General features: G+C 35.7%; 1 protein-coding gene across 1 annotated transcript in view; it reads left to right on the forward strand.

Annotated features, from left to right (window-relative positions):
* Positions 1-6,118: 6,118 nt before the first annotated feature.
* The window catches only part of LOC124595058, a 69,762-nt gene continuing 59,060 nt past the window's right edge, over positions 6,119-16,820 (forward strand). Inside the window, exon 1 of the mRNA XM_047133625.1 lies at positions 6,119-6,334. Coding sequence (XP_046989581.1) covers positions 6,200-6,334 — 135 coding nt within the window. The 5' untranslated portion in view covers positions 6,119-6,199. The remainder of the gene's footprint in view (positions 6,335-16,820) is intronic.

A 16,820-nucleotide genomic window follows, 5' to 3' on the forward strand; every position in this document is an offset into this window, starting at 1 on the left:
TCTCAGGGTTGAATCTGTGGTCCTCTCCTCTGCCTCTCATACATTAATTACACTGCACACTCACTGACTCCCATTTTGTAAGTTATGTGGATGGCATATAGATCTTATTCTAAGGTGGAGAATACAATGAGCTAGAATCTTCTGCTACTAATGGGGCAACAGAATTAACAAAATAATTCACCAATCACTGCCTCAAGGTGAATGTCACTAAATCACAATTACTGGCACTTAAAACATGCAGTTTCGACCATACCAATGTAAATAATGTATGTAATATCTCGGCAACAGAAAGGGGCCACTGTAAATTTTTGTCTGTGTATGTCAATGAAAATTGCAGTGGACAAACCACATTAATGTTTTTGTGGGAAAGTCAGTATTGCCTTAAATCTCCTTAGCCAGCTGACAAAGGTATTTCCTAGCCAAACGTTGTAAGATGTCGTGGTCTCCTGACCTTCATTGCTTACATATTCCGCCCTCATAATCATATTCTGCACATCAAGACGCTTCATTCGAACCCGAACTCGATAAGGTAAAGTCAATGTTGTATGAATTCATGTAAACGATATGCTAATAACAAGTGCGCACCGGGATCGAAATATTCGAGGCTGGCGTTCACACATACATTCCAGACACGACGCTCACAGGAGCTTTTAGTTTGAGAGAGGCAGACCACACACCGGGAGGCCAGTCCCTTCAGAGGACAAGTCAACCTCGGCCGAACGTGGAGCAGACAGCGTATGCCGAAGTGAAAGGGGGAACTACCCCATGTTTGGCTTAAAAGCAAATTCCGCTACATTGGGTGGGAGCATCCAACCTACACATTCTTTACACGTAGCACGGAGTTTCAGAGATTTTCACAGGGAGACAGCAAGCACTAAACGCCGATACTACAGATTTCTGGATTGGTCACCTTAAACGAAACGTCATTCTCCCGTTTTAGAAGAGCAATGCTGATTGGCAGACGATATTTCTGACGCCTTGAGCTGAAGGAGTAATGGGAGAGACCAAGAGATATACCCCTTCACGTCTGGCGTGGAGAGGCGCCGTTCCGTTGTCGTTCTTGGAGCAAGGAACAAGTCTCTCCTCAGTACTTCACTGGGAGAGCACCTCTGTCGAGAGCGAATCAAAGTGCGACACTATATTGAGTCCTTGCGATTAAGCGTTGTTCACTGTGTTGGCCGACACACTTATTGTGTGGTGTGAACAGACAGAGTTATAGTTAAAAGCTTACGAGCGAATTTTTGAGTGGCATCACAGTGGACTGGTTATCTGACCGGTGTTCCATGCCAATAGTTAGACTAGGGGCGAATAGGAATCCTTGACTTCATTAAGGCGGTAGTGAGAGTTTGATTGGCGAAGGTCAATCCAGATAGAACGAGAGTTATCTTATTTGTCAGCAGCGAGCGGTGCAGACAGCAGTCATCGCAGCTTATGCCATTGTGTGCTACAACTATTGCGAGCCCCATATTTCCTCCACAACAGTACACTTCACTGCATTTCACATGCGACAGCCTCGACCGTACCTAGCAACATTCTAAAGGATAATTATTCAAGTTGAGTAGGCATGCCTCACAGCCACTCTGGCAAGTCAATAACAATCTTAAACTTTGTATAGAAATTTCATTAGCGAATCCTATCCTTGAGAGGTAACTTCACATTCCGAAAAGAACCAGGATATAACTTGTTCAATTCATAACTAAAAGTGCCATTGTGATTTCTCAGAGTTTTTGCAAAATAAATAATAATTTTCGTTAGTGTCATGTTTTTCTTACACCAACTAGCACTACTCCAGTACTCAAGAATCCTACTAGTTACGTAAGAAATTTTGTGAATTTTTGTGTCATTTCCTTACAGCGGACGACTCCAGAAGATATTTATTGCTGAAAGTTTTTCAGGCATTTCTCTTTACAACGTTAGGAGCGTCTGTCTGACTTCTCTAGTAGTGTGGGGGTGGAAATTGCATCTTGCGGAGCCACAGGGTAAAGGGTACATCTCAGATTAATCTGTTATTTCTCAGAATTTTTGCAAAATAAATGATAATTTTCGTTAGTGTCATGTTTTTCTTACACTAACTAGCACTACTCCAGTACCCAAGAATCCCACTAGTTACGTAAGAAATTTTGTGAATTTTTGTGTCATTTCCTTACAGCGGACGACTCCAGAAGATATTTATTGCTGAAAATTTTTCAGGCATTTCTCTTTAGAACGTTAGGAGCGTCTGTCTGACTTCTGTAGTGGTGTGGGGGTGGAAATTGCATCTTGCAGGAGCCACAGGGTAAAGGGTACATCTCAGATTAATCTGTTGTGCAGAATAACAGAATAGTAGATCAACTCCACACGCTCACAACGTTAAAAACAGTTTACTGTAAAAACATTTACCCCTTTCTGGATGATTGAATTGGATTATGGAGTTGTGCAGATGATATGCACCTAAAATAATATTGTTGTGAAAGAAGTCAGCAATTAGACTTATCCGTGGAACAGGTCATAGAGAGTCTTGTTTGAAAGTGTTTGTACAGTACAAACACTTAACAATATATTCTTTATGTACACTTAAATTACATTTTATAACAGTCAACCAACTGAAGGTATCTAGTGCAGTGATGTATATGATCAGAACAGAAAAACAAAATATAGCTGCTTCTGCAAAGGAAAAAATTCAAAATAACCCTTTGGAGCTAATAAATCAATCATTTCATTTAGTTTTACAAACCACCAAAATACCTGAGAACATGTATGACGTTTGAATTTAATACAAAATTAAAACCTTTTCAGGCAGAAAAATGTTTATATTCATTCAATGAGTTCTAAGTCAATACCTGTGATGTAAATCTCCGGCATACAAGCTGTACGGTAATAAATATATAAAATAGATATAAGCTCCACCATCTGTGATATGTAACTTATTCTGTATCTGTAATTATTATCGTATTATTTCTGATATCTTCGAAAGCCATCATTCTGAAAGATCCATGCAAAGAAAAAGTAAATAAATAAATCATGGAACAACAGCCAAATCATATTTATATATACCAAAAGGAAACAAACAAAAAACTATGAAAGAACATTCACTACAATGGAATCAAATTGTACAAAAATTGCCCAAGTAGGTTAAGGAAACAATCAAATCCAAATTTTTGAAAATCAATTACAGCAAACTTTTGTATGTTGTTTCCTGTGTTTGGAGTGACCTGTGATATGATACAATGAATAGTGTAAAAATATTTTGTATAGATTAATTGTGTAATTTGTTTGCAAACCAGTGTAAAAAAGGTCTGTACACAATATATAAAAAATAGCAACAGTACCCATTAATCTAGACCTAAGTGAGATAACATTGCAGTTGCAATATTTTATTATTTTTTTAAAATAATTTCGTTTTACATGTCTCATATTTTTGTGAATAATTTATGGATGGACAAGCAACTAACTGAATTGTTTCAGAGTGCTAAGATTTGCGTGAAATCTTTAAAAATTCTATGAATTCTCACACTTACTGAGCGAGGTGGTGCAGTGGCTAGCACTCTGGACCCGCATCCAGGCAGTCAACGGTTCAAACTTGCGTTGGGGCATCCTAGTTTAGGTTTTCTGTGATTTTCGTAAATTACTCCAGGCAAATGCCAGGATGGTTCCTTTGAAAGAGCACGGCCGATTTCCTTCCCCATCCTTCCCTAATCTGATGGGACTGATGACCTTGCTCGCTCTCCTGAAGTGTGAGAATTCATAGAATTTTTAAAGATTTCACACAAATCTTAGCAGTCTGAAACAATTCAGTAAGTTGCTTGTTCATCCACAAATTATTCACAAAAATCTGAGACATGTAAAACGAAATTATTTTTAAAAAATAAAATCAATCAACCAATTCTCATACTTTATAGGTTTTTGTGTGATGTTTGTTATGTATTTATGCTGGCTACAATAAAATCAGATCCTGATAAGCTGGATTTGATTTTTTTTGTCCTGTAGATCATGTGTTTTAGAATAGTGAAGTGAAAGAAAACTACTGCATGAACATTTTAATCATCATGCATACATACATACATATACATGCTGAGTCACAGATAGGCACAACAAGAAGACTGTTCCAAATCAAGGTTTGGGCCCATAAGGCCTTTGTCAAAAATAGACCACACACACACACACACACACACACACACACACACACACACACACACACACATATATATATATATATATATATATATATATATATATATATATATATATATATATATGGGACTGCAGTCTAAGGCAACTGTAGCCACACACATATATATTGTTACATTCCATCCTGGATTTTCCATTATATATATATATATATATATATATATATATATATATATATATAAATTTTAATTACAATTTGTTCCTTATAATATCTGAAGCTACAGTTAACTGGCATAATTTAAGTGAATGCTTAAAATGTTGAATAAATGAAAGTACACTTTTTTATCCTAACAACATAAATAATTAAATATTTTTCATTTTTGTCATCACAATTTAAATTAAAGTACAGAATTTTTATCTTCATAAGTAATAGTATCAGATTTTTTTCTTTCAATATTGTGGTTTTACCTATGTGATTTCCTCTGGTCACATGCTACAGGATGCTTTACAACTCTAAGAATTCATCCATTTTATAAAAAGTTTGATCTATGAGGAAAGTTTATAGTTTTCTTCTATATATCTGTACTTTATTACTTTACTTTGTTATGTCATTGGGAGCTTATTGTATAGTTTTATTACCTTACTCAGAAACTCCTTTGTGGCTTGTTCTTTCAAGAGATTTCAAGAGCCTTGCTGGAAATTTCTGGTCTGTCTTTTGTCACAGTTGTGAATGTCACAGCATGTCTGAAGGACTTACCTGTTATTGGCTACAAAGATATCAATGAGCATATATACTGATCTGTAATAGTAAATATCATCAGAGACTTGAAGAGACCCCCACAGGATGTTCTGTTAGAGACCTCATGCGTTAACGTTACTGCTCATTTTTGAAGTTTAGAAACTCTTTGAGTCCCTATAGCGTTTGCCCAGAAGTTTATTCCAAACAGTATTATAGACTGCAAATACGCGAACTATAACAACAGCATTCTTTCTCTGTCAACAAATTGAGAAATAGCGCTCAGTGCAAACATTGCTGAGATGAGTTTCTTGAGCAACTTATCAATTTCCTCATTCCATCATAAATGATTTCTTATCTCAATGCTTAGGAATACTCGAGTTGATAGTGAGCACCTTCATTTATATTTGAAGAGGATGTAGGTGATAAAATAAGTCTTGCATAAGACAAAATAGTTTAATAAATACAGATATTTCTCATAATTTTCTTGTTCGAATAGAATTAGTTACATTTGTTTCCATACAACTTTTTGGAGCAGTACTGCTATCTCAAAAGCGGTATTAACTATTCGTGGAGGAACTTCTCTTCATTAAAGCAAATAAGTAAGAAACTGGAAGCCATTTTACTATTATTTACTGTAATACACGGTGACAAAGCTGAAAATGTGTTAATTTGATTAATATGCCATTTTCCGCCAGTTTATACATATGTTTCACGTTTCATTCATTATTTTCATGCCTATTAACAATAATTTGCCTTTTACATTTTTGAGACTTTTTATATCCACAGCATTAAAAGTGTCTGGTATTGTGTCTCTACAGCCGGCCGCGGTAGCCGTGCAGGACTAGGCGCTCCAGTCCGGAGCCGCGCTGCTGCTGCGGTCGCAGGTTCGACTCCTGCCTCGGGCATGGGTGTGTGTGATGTCCTTAAGTTAGTTAGGTTTAAGTAGTTCTAAGTTCTAGGGGACTGATGACCACAGCAGTTGAGTCCCATAGTGCTCAGAGCCATTTGAACCATTTATTGTGTCTCTACTTTACTTCTAGCTGCTTTAATTCCGCAAAACAAATTTTGTAAATTCAGTTTACAAATCAGTTACATTTCTAACTTTTCATATTTGAGAGTATTGTTTCTAAAGTAAGTTTTTATTCTTCACATAAACAAATTACATAAACCACAAAAATAAATTGCAGAGATAATGCAACGTAATGGGAAGATATTTCACCTTCTCTGCCTCTATGTGATTACTGCTTATTCTCTCAGTCTGTTCGAGTGCCCGTGGCTGGGGAGAGGTGTTAGTAAATTGCGCGCTTTTCGAGAGCAGTAAGTGGAGTCATAACATTGAATGTGTTGTTTAAAATGATGGGGCCACGTTTCAGACAAGGCTCGTGCCGACTCTGTTTATGGGAATCCAACAGTTTGTGGGATATATTTGGAGAATTGGCAGAAAGACGAAATTTCGCTCGGAAAATCCAAGCATGCGTAAACATAATTGTGAGTATCAATGTAAATTAAGTTTACAGTAGAAAATTTGTGGGTGTTTCGCTTCCAATTTTATATTTTCTTTTACTTATCCATTCTATTTTTTGGCAGTGGTAAGGTTATGTTTTTAGTTGACATTTCTTCTGTGAACAGTATTTATTTACATTGTCATGCATGTTGGTAAATGTTATCTAGGATATAACTTCAGAATCATTAATGTTCGCTGTAAACGTTTAGTTCCTGTATCTAATTCGTTACAGTTCTCATGTAAATTGGGATTTGTTTTCGTTGTGGGTGATGGTTTACAGTACAAGCCGGTTCTATAACTAAAGTGTTACGTCGCTTTCATTGACGTTGTCGAGAGTTTGTAACACGGATGAACTTGGTAAATTGTAAATAATTAGTGTAGTTATTGTTGTCAAATTGGGGGCCTAACGGTAAATAGTCAAGCTATTTAGTATCAGTAGCAGAGTTTATTGTTGCGAAGTTTATATTACCCCGCTACTGTGAGTCTGAAATTCTTATCAGTCAAATTTACAGCTCAGTGTGGTGATTACTTTGAGATGTTAATCTCTCCTTATTGCATGATGATCGTTGAGATGACGCTGATGTTAAAAACGTATTCTTTTTTTAATTTTTAGATATGGTTTTGAGTAATGGTAGTAGCCCTACCACGATTGAAAAGATTTAAGCTATTTGTTATTATATTTGATGTGTGTATGATAATTTAAGTAAATATTTGTATAGATAATTGTCAACAGTCACAGGATGATGTCACTTTATTTCTTTGCGACCTTACTAGGTTAACCAAAAATTTTAACAATCAGATTTACGGTTATTCGTCTGTGATTATGATCACTTTACTAATAGTGCTTTATTGATTGAAACTACGCGTTTCAGGGGCTAACGATTTCGTCATTAGGTTGTTAACAGTTTGCAATGTTTGTTAAACAGCATGTAATTGCAGTTGCGTATATTTACCTACTTTCGACAATAGTACATTCACCTTACACTGAACAGCACCAACCTATGCAAGTAATTTTCTCGTATGATAGAGCATACAAATAATTGTCACTATATTCAGAGCATATTAAACAGTTTCTGCTATGAATACAGTGTCGTATTTACTCAAGTCACAGCAATGTTGATTTAACCGCATAATTTGTTTTTTTTTAGTAGGCTTTATTGTTATTATTATTATTATTATGAAGAGGGTCCATAGTTTCATAGCGTTGGAATTCTAATCTTTGGAGGTTTGCCATTAACAGTTATCTATGTCAACATTTTTTCATGTGTGCTATTTGGATGTTGCACAAATACACTACAAAGAATAACTGATTCAGTTAGTTCAAAACAAATGACGAATAATGAAAAGATTTCGTCTCCATTGAATTCAGGTTCCCAAATTTAGCAGTTTCCTTGCTTTCCCTAAATTTATATGGCTGCAAACATCTCTATCACACTTGAGAAATATTTACTTATTTTCATCTTACATTGTTGAGATCATGGCAATACATAGTTGTGTTAGAAGAGTATATAGCTGGGAGAGGTAGTGTGTTTAAAACTTAAAATGACAATAGGTTTTTAGCTCTTTGGGAATATTTCAGAATGTATTTGTCGTTCTCGTTATGATCATCAATAATGTTTTTGGTCACAAGAAATATAATGATAACAGTAATGATATACTGTTTTCTTAATATCTCTCATTTTAAATTGGTAGATAATTTGTTAAATAAATGGTGTTCTTAAACTAAAATGAAACTTATTATAATGTATATCAGTCATAAAATAAGTATGTTTGGCAAGTTAGAAATACAAAATGAATATTAGTCTGGAATAAACACTTAAGTAATAAACACCATAATTACAAAAAATAGTTAAACCTAGGAATTTAGAAGGGGATAAGAGGATTTGCACATTCTGCTTAGACTTATGACCTTAGCAGTTAAGTCCCATAAGATTTCACACACACACATTCTGCTTATTTAATAGTAATATTGTACTATAAGTGATAACATTAAAAGTAATAATTAAGCAATCCTAATAGTGTTTTATGTATATAATTTTATGTTTATAAGTGTATAATCCATCTTAAAGCTCATTTGATTTTGGAAAGGAGAAAAATGATGAATAAGAAGTTAAAGTATATGTGTTATATGAAGCTACTAGTGGTAACTTTTAATAACAGTTTATATATAGTCATTAAATAACATATCTCTTGGTTCTGCACAATTCTTTTAGTGCTGATGTGCCCATTGCATAAAGTACACAGTAAAAGCTACATGGGGCTTTTATTGAATTCTGCACATACATTGAAATGTGTGGAAAGAACTTACTTTCCATTATCGTCATGTCACTTACATTATCTGCTGGTGGTTTCTGTTTTATGAGTATGTAAGATGATTTCAGATTTTTAGTGTTGAATATATTATGTTGAAAGATGGAGTTCTTATCACAGAGTAATTTGTAATAGGGTGCAAATATAGCATGTTAATTATAATCACTTTCAAATATGTAGTGGATAAGAACCAAGTAGATATTTGTGATTCTGATTGAAATCCTTTACATATACACACAAAACATTACAAATACAAAAATGAACCATTCTTAGCTTCAGCACACCGACACACTAATTTCATCTGACTATTCCTCTTTGTTCCATTGTTTTGCTCTCTCAATTTTATCCCAGAACTTCATACCATACCACCCTATACTGCATGGGTAAACAAGTCTATACTTTTCCAGTGAACTGTGATGCATTAGATTCAGTCTCCTCTCAAGATTCTTTTTTCCCTCCCTCAAGAAGTACAGTCATCTTCACTCTCACCTACCCAAAAGCCAGTGGCTCATCCTGTCTTCTAAAGATGTCATATGTCCTGCAGATAATGTTCACCTCCGCCCCCCCCCTTACTGGCTGAATAGTAAATGTCTCCCACAACCCCTGAAAATGTCATTCCACTGCCACCTCCCCCAATGAAAAAGATCAAAATTCACTCTTCTCTTCCATCTAAATATTTCATTCATCCCCACCCCCTGCTCACCAAACTGGAAAATGGCCTTCTGCTTCCTATGTCCTCATAACTTTCAGCTATTACCCTGTGCTTGCACTTTCTCCACAGATACCAGAGTCCATTCTCACACTACATGATGATTTTTTCTGAAGTTTCTCCCACTTATGTGTTTGCTTGTTCCAGTCTGCTTACCCTTGATCTTACTTGTCCCTTTCTCCAAGTCTATTGTGCTTCCCCTCCTCCCACCCACCCCTCCCCAACTAGTCTCTTCCAATGCTCTCTGTGATCACTCTTGACCTTACACCCTCTAACTCGCATCTCTTGCCTCTACTGGTGGTGTCTCCCCTCACATTCACTTTTGCTGCTCTCTTGCCTAATTTACCACTCCTATCAGTGCCCCTCATTCCTCCCTCTTTACACTATCTTTCCCTCCAGCTCACATCTTTCTGTCACCTTCACTAGCCTTCCTAGCTAATATATAAAATGCTTTGCAACCTTCTTGCAGTAAAGGATGTAAGTAGGAACAGTTTTTTTCTGATACTGTTGCTATTTTTCATTTACGTTTGATATGTCAGTGAATAGCACTGTTACAGATGTTATCATTAGTATGCAGTGATGATATTGGAATTGTTCCTTTTTTGCATAGTTTATTAAAGCTGAAATATGTCACAAGCTTGATTAGTATAACATTTTGCAATTAGTTGATAAATCTGTGCACTGGGAGGAAAAAGCAATGACTAGTGGACAATCTCAAAGGAGAATGGGGCTATGTGTAGCTGTTAAACTAATACTTATTTTCAGTTATGTCAAGAATAAGAAACGGATTCCTGGGAAGACAATATTAAAGACAATACGATTGCTAATTCTTGGCACACCAGAAGTATACTACTTTGATAGCCATATGTGTATTTAGTGCCCATTTACACCCAACAACCTATCATGTCTTTTCCATGAAGTAGATGGTGTTCTCTTGGATTAAAAGTTTTCGTGTTGTTTCCTATTGGTAGTTCATAATGCATCACATGCTGTTTTGTGGTTTCTGTTAAATACTTAGTCAGTATCCAACTGATGGCAGCAACAAACTGTTTTTGTTTGCAGCCAGAATAACTGCTTTGTGTACTACAATCTTAATTTGTTTAAAAATAGGAAAAGGTCATAAGCAAACACACATATAGCACAAAAAGCTCACATGGTTTCTGGGAAAAAGTTTCTGCTCATCACTTGCTGAAAGTGTAGGAGGCTGAGAACAAAAGAGGTCCAGGAAATGCATTGAGTTCTGAAACAATCATCAAGTGTGTGTGTGTGTGTGTAGGGGAGACTGTGTGGGGAAAGTTCATCCTTGAAAATATTCTGTGCAAATGGTTTGTCACTGACCTTAGATAAAATTCAATATATGCAGTCCTGTACTACACAGGCCATGACACACCTCTATAAATAATGCATGAAAGAACATCAATAATTGTGACAGAACATTAAAAATGCATAGGTTTTTGTTCCAATACAAGTATGAACTGGAAGAGGTCACAGGTTAGAGAACTTCTTAAACACCCAAGCTCTGTAACTTTCACATTACATATAATATATTTTGGAGATGAAAATGTTGAGTAATTGACTTGACCTAGTTTCCTTCACTAATTTCAGGTGGTATCATGTACTCACAGTACATTAACTCCATTATAAAATTTCATGTCAACAATTGACCATAATTTGAAAACTACAGTTACATTACTTACTTACTGGTCATACAGGACTCAAGAGTCCATTACCACAGCAATGTATTTTCGCCATCTGTCCCTGTCTTGGGCTATTTCCTTCCATTCACCTTCAATACCTAGGCTCCTTAAATCTACCTTCACATTGTCCTCCCATATACACCTCAGTCTCCCCACAGGACGTTTTCCTTCTAGGTGCCCTACCAGTACTTTGCGCGCTGCCCTGCCCTCATCCATTCGAGCTACGTGACCCGCCCATTGCAGCCTACGTGATTTAATAATACTGATTATTTCAGGTCTTGAATAGTGTTCCTGAACCTCTTCATTATGCTGTTTTCGCCACTCTCTGCTAATGTCATCCCGTTTTGCTCCGAAAATTTTCCTCAAAATTTTTGTTTTCAAATACTCGAATTGGCCAGTTGCATTGACAAATATAATACTAGAAAAGAAGTTATTTGCACTATACTTCATTCAGCCTTAATGTGATACAGAAAAGTCAGGTATTCACTCATAAAAATCTTTGTCCACATAGTTAGGGATGTAAAGAATTTTCTTTGTTCTTTACACAAAATTTGAAAAGAAATAAATTAGGGCAAGACCTGCACTCCTATGACATAATAAGGTGGTACATGGGTTAAGACAGTGCCCTTAGTTTGGGATGATGGCATTTTAAATCCCTATTTGGCCTTCTACATTTTGGTTTTCAAAATTACCACTGTGAGAAGTGTGCTTCATTTTAACCATAGTCTTCTTCCTTCAGTTTCAGACAACCCACACAGTAGGCTCTCTTCTTTCAGTTCACCAGTAGCGTAGCTTTTCAATAAGCATTTTCATACTTCAAAGCTGGAATGGTTTGTCTTGTGGCTTACTGTTGAGGAAAAATCCTGGCTTTGTTCTGTGTTCATCATCGTGTTCCAATAAGACAAACAGCTGCAGTACATCTCGATGAGAAATAATTTGTGGCTTCCCCGTCGAAAACATCATTCTGTAACGTTTACATAACTTTGTGTCTGCTCCACAGTTGCAGTCAGTGTGAACTGTGGAAAGTGTACACAGTATGTGGTTTGATTGTAACATACCTAGAATGTGACAGTGGAGCTGATTTAAGCATTATTCTACATAAGTTGTATTATTTGTCAGTATAACACGTTGGTGTAGGAATGCTCCACATTTGCCCTGGTAAGTTCTGATCCAGTTCAGTGTTCACCAGTATTGTCAGTTAGGTGAAAACTTACTGGTCACTTCCTGGGAGTTTTAATTAGTTTGTAATGCTTCAAGGGAATTTGCTCCTGCCATTGATTGTTCCACACATCTTGTATGTTGAAATCAAAGCCCTGCTGTAAGAAGACTGCAATGGCTAGATTGCTATGTGCCACAATGGTTTTCTAGACTTTGGTGCTAGAGTTCTGATGATGAAATTTCTGAAAGAATTTGGAATTCTGGGTTGTTTCTTATTCTTGTTTACACATTTAGCAGTGGCTGTGATCATCTAAGAACAGTACATGTTTGTGGGATGATTACCCCCTTGTGTTGAGGTGCATTACTTGACTGAGCTGTGTGTTGATTATTTTAACGTGAGCACGATTTCGTCAGGTGGAACCACAGTACTATGTGACTGATCATGAAACAGCTAAAGGATCATCTGAGAACTCTTTCAGTGGCACCCCATTCATTTACTGTTAATTATTGGAGTGCATTGTTGAGGTTTTAATTGTAGGTGCCACATTCTGGAGATGTTTTTTGTTTTTCAAAGACCTGATGGAACTGACCTCTTCACTGCAGTGTTAAAGCATCATCACTGGAGGCTTCAATGTATGCAGTATCGATATTTCTGGCGAACCACTCTACAAACCATGAGGCATGCTGTCTTTCCTTGCATGGTGATATCCTACAATCCTTTCGTTTTTCCATGTAGCCTGTATATTTGTTGTTTAATACATGTAGCTATTGCTTATGCAGTTAAAGGCTTGTTTTTGATCTGTGAAACATTAAAATATTATGATCCCCGTAGATAGTGGGAGCAGTTTCCACTGTTTTCTTTGTTGGATCAGGAAATAAGTAAAAAAAGTACTGAGATACAGAAAACTGTTCAAAATACTAATCAGTAATATTACAGAACTATTATAATAAGTGTGTAAATTCTTTTAGCATGAGATGTTTAAATTCATTTTCCCATGTTACCAATGATCATATGTACCAGTGTTGAACAGAATATTTAATGGTACTAGATAGATTAGGTTATAATAAATAAAGTAAGATTTTTTCATTTGATCATGCAAAAATAACACAATACCAGAAAGCAATATGGCCTGTCTTGTGTGCAGCAGGTAATGTGAACCTTGTAATGATGAACCATCTGCCATGAACTATGGTGGTATGAAGAATATAGTTACCCAGGAGTCTAGAACTTGTGGGAAAAATCATAGAAATATATTCAGACCTGAAAGAACAAGAGACAGTTCATAGAAGATGAACAAAGCAATAACCGTGTATCAGGAATGCAAAAGATATCCAACATTGGCAGGAAAATAAAGGATATATTCTTTAGACCCATCTCTTGGAGAGGAAAAAAAAAAAAAATTGGTGGGATTGACATATCAGAAACTTGCACTTTCTAGTGAGCAAGAAAACCAAAATTATATAAAATCCAAAAAGTACAGAGACCTTTAGAAGCAGTGGTAAGAGGTTAACTTTGAAATGTAAAATTGAGATTTCTACAGGTTTTGCACAGCAGAATTAGATGCAGAGTGAATACAGAGATGTGTGAAGAAAATCGAAAAGTGTGAGGATGAAAATAATACTGAACAAGGATGACAACTGGGTGAAGACAATGATCAGGTCCATAAAAGGTCATAAAAGAAGAAAAACTAAGATTTGAAGTAAATTGCTATATTAATAGTAATAATTTTGTCAGCATGTACTCAAATGAAATTATTCATGTAATAAATTTTGTTGATTACCTGTGAAATGTCATTATGTGACTAAGTTATACTGCCATAAAAAATTTATTAAATCATTACTTATTACAAGTTCCCCACTAATTAATTGGTAAAGTAGTAATACATTTGTTTGGGGGTTTCTTTCCTATTGTATTGTTAATTGAGGGCAAGACTTGGCAGTAGATTCATCACTATTTCTTCGAAAACTTATCTTAACCCAAAGTGAGGTGACATTGATGTTTTTTAAAAGTGTGGTCCTTGCTCTTTTCTGCTTTTTTAGCCAATAGTTTATTCACGGAACTCATGATTTTGTCTCAAGTCCTGCTTCTGTCCTCTTTTCATGTCCTTATCTGGGCAAAGTGTTATTGTACAAAATAATTGTAAATAAATGGATGCTGTTGTGAAATTATAGTGCCTGTACTCCAATTATTTATTTAAAGACATAATAATGTAACATTTCTTGAAGAAGTAACAAATAATGGCTCATCCATGTGTTTTCAATTTCAGGCGTAATTGTGAGTAGATTTTTGGATGCAGATGATACGGAGTTGATTCTTCGGTGTAATCTATAAATACTAAATCAATGCTTATGTATGTACATTGGATGATGACAAATAGTGAAATGAACTACTGACATTGAGCCTTTGGACTTTCATTCATAAATCTGTGATAGTGCAGAATGTGACCCCTTTATGATATCAAACAAATTCAGTGAGAATACAACAGATAGAATGATAAAGGGTACTTTCAGTCAGAGTAGGAGTTACATGTAGATAAAATTTGATCTAATGTGCCCATAAAGTAGTGTACGAGTTATTCAAGCTTTACTTTAGGTTATCAGTTGTGGCATTTGAGACAAACCCTTAAATCACCGATTCTGTAAAGAATCAGACTCCCTTGTACGAAACAGCTTCAAACATCTCATTACAAGTGAGTTAATGTGTTAGGTGTTTCACTTTAAGTGCGAGAGTGATAGGAAGTTTAGGAAAGGTTTGAAATTAAGCTTAAAGTTTGTTGGAAGTTGCTAAGTGCTCTCTCTCTCTCTCAATTACTGGATGAATAAAGTCTGGGTATTTGCATGCTTTCAATTACACTGGCTCCAGAGAAACACACATTATCTAACGGTAATATTTATTTGTTGTGTTAAACTTTTATCATCAGATTATACCTTTTATTGAATGTATTATGACAGCATTTTAATTCTTTTTAAATTCAGTCAGTCATTACATGAAATATTGAAAATCAAATTTTTGTTGCCCCTGGAAGTATTAGATAGGCACCTTGCAACTGGTAGTTGATTCCAGGATAGTAACTCCTTTAGCAATATACATCATGAGGCTGGTTGGAAAAGCATGTATGTGGACATTAATTGTGAAACTATTTCCCCTTCCTACCATTTGCTTGAAGTTTACTGGGGAAACCAAACAAAACAGAGGAAAGGTGATTGTACAAGTATTTTCATACCCAGTGCTTATCTCATATGGAAAGCTCTGTACTAATTCACATGGTCCTGAGTCTTAGATTGTGTAATGGCTCTTATCATAATAGTATCATTATTTTAGTCCAAAGTGGCTCATAAATTCAGATTATCATAAGGGAAAACTTATGAAATGGTGTGATATTTGCTCATTCACTTACCTTTGACAGGCCCTGTAGCAACTCGGTACCAAAATATAATAGTTGTATACAGAAGAGCTGAAGGAAAAATCTGCACACTTATCATTTTATGATGTTTCACCCAGTTCTTGAAGGTATTAAAATTTTCACTCTTGCTGTACACCGCTGTCAAGAAGTTTACTAAAAAATTTACACATTGTATATATCTTTGATAATCGTGACAAAATTGCAGAAGGTACACAGGTGCTACATATATGTAGTAGATTAACTTGGACAGCACAGGACTGGTATATTTGTAGTAACAGCAGTGCCACTTTCCAGAAAACAGAATGTACTGCTCATGCATTCCTTTGTTGAAAATGGAAATTGCAGTGATGAAAACTGAAACGTGTTCGCACACAGGATGAAACTAAAATTAGTCGTATACCTATCGTTCTAAGAAAATACATTGATCCTTCCTGGTGAAGGATATAGACGACTGTGGTTTCCAATGAAGCTCTGTGATGCTTATGTAGGATAACAAATAGTAGCTAGAATTCTTCAGCTGCAATTAGTCATGTTATAGGATTGGGAAGGAATATATTCTTTGAACTGGGAAACATTAGCTGCCCGCATGGAAAAATAACCTGCACTGGTAAGTACAAACTAACACTAAAAAAAAAGGTAAAATGGTTATTTGTGATCTCTAGGAAGAGGGACACTGTTTAGGAGGAAAAAAGACATTATTTAGGAGGAAGAGTTGAAGACGGTTTATCAGCTGTGGTTATAGTTCATAATTTGTATAAATGTGTAGTGCTGTATTACACACTTTTGTTTCTACCGGTAACATCAAGCTTTAGGGAGGTGAGTCTCAGAGGTAACTTGGGTAGAAGGTAAAATATCCTTGGAATATAATACCCTTTAACCTGATGAATAAAACATCCATTACCATTGTCAGCAGTGCATGTGGGCTGGGAGAAGACAGTATTGAAACTATCTGTTGATTGGGATGCACAGTTTAGAGGGTGTAACATGTTGCTCTAAGTCTTTGTAGAAAAGTCTACAATATTTACAGAGATATTAAACACTAGTACATGTAACAAAAGTTATGATACTAAATAACACAGTAACTGATAAATTAAGCAATAACTAAGTTAATTTCTAAATTAATTTGTAGTGTGACATACAGTATATGCTCCAGTAAAAATTAAGAAAAGAAAAGCAGTTAGTAGGAAAACGT

Source organism: Schistocerca americana, chromosome 2 (genome assembly GCF_021461395.2).
Source record: "Schistocerca americana isolate TAMUIC-IGC-003095 chromosome 2, iqSchAmer2.1, whole genome shotgun sequence".
Classification (NCBI taxonomy): domain Eukaryota; kingdom Metazoa; phylum Arthropoda; class Insecta; order Orthoptera; family Acrididae; genus Schistocerca; species Schistocerca americana.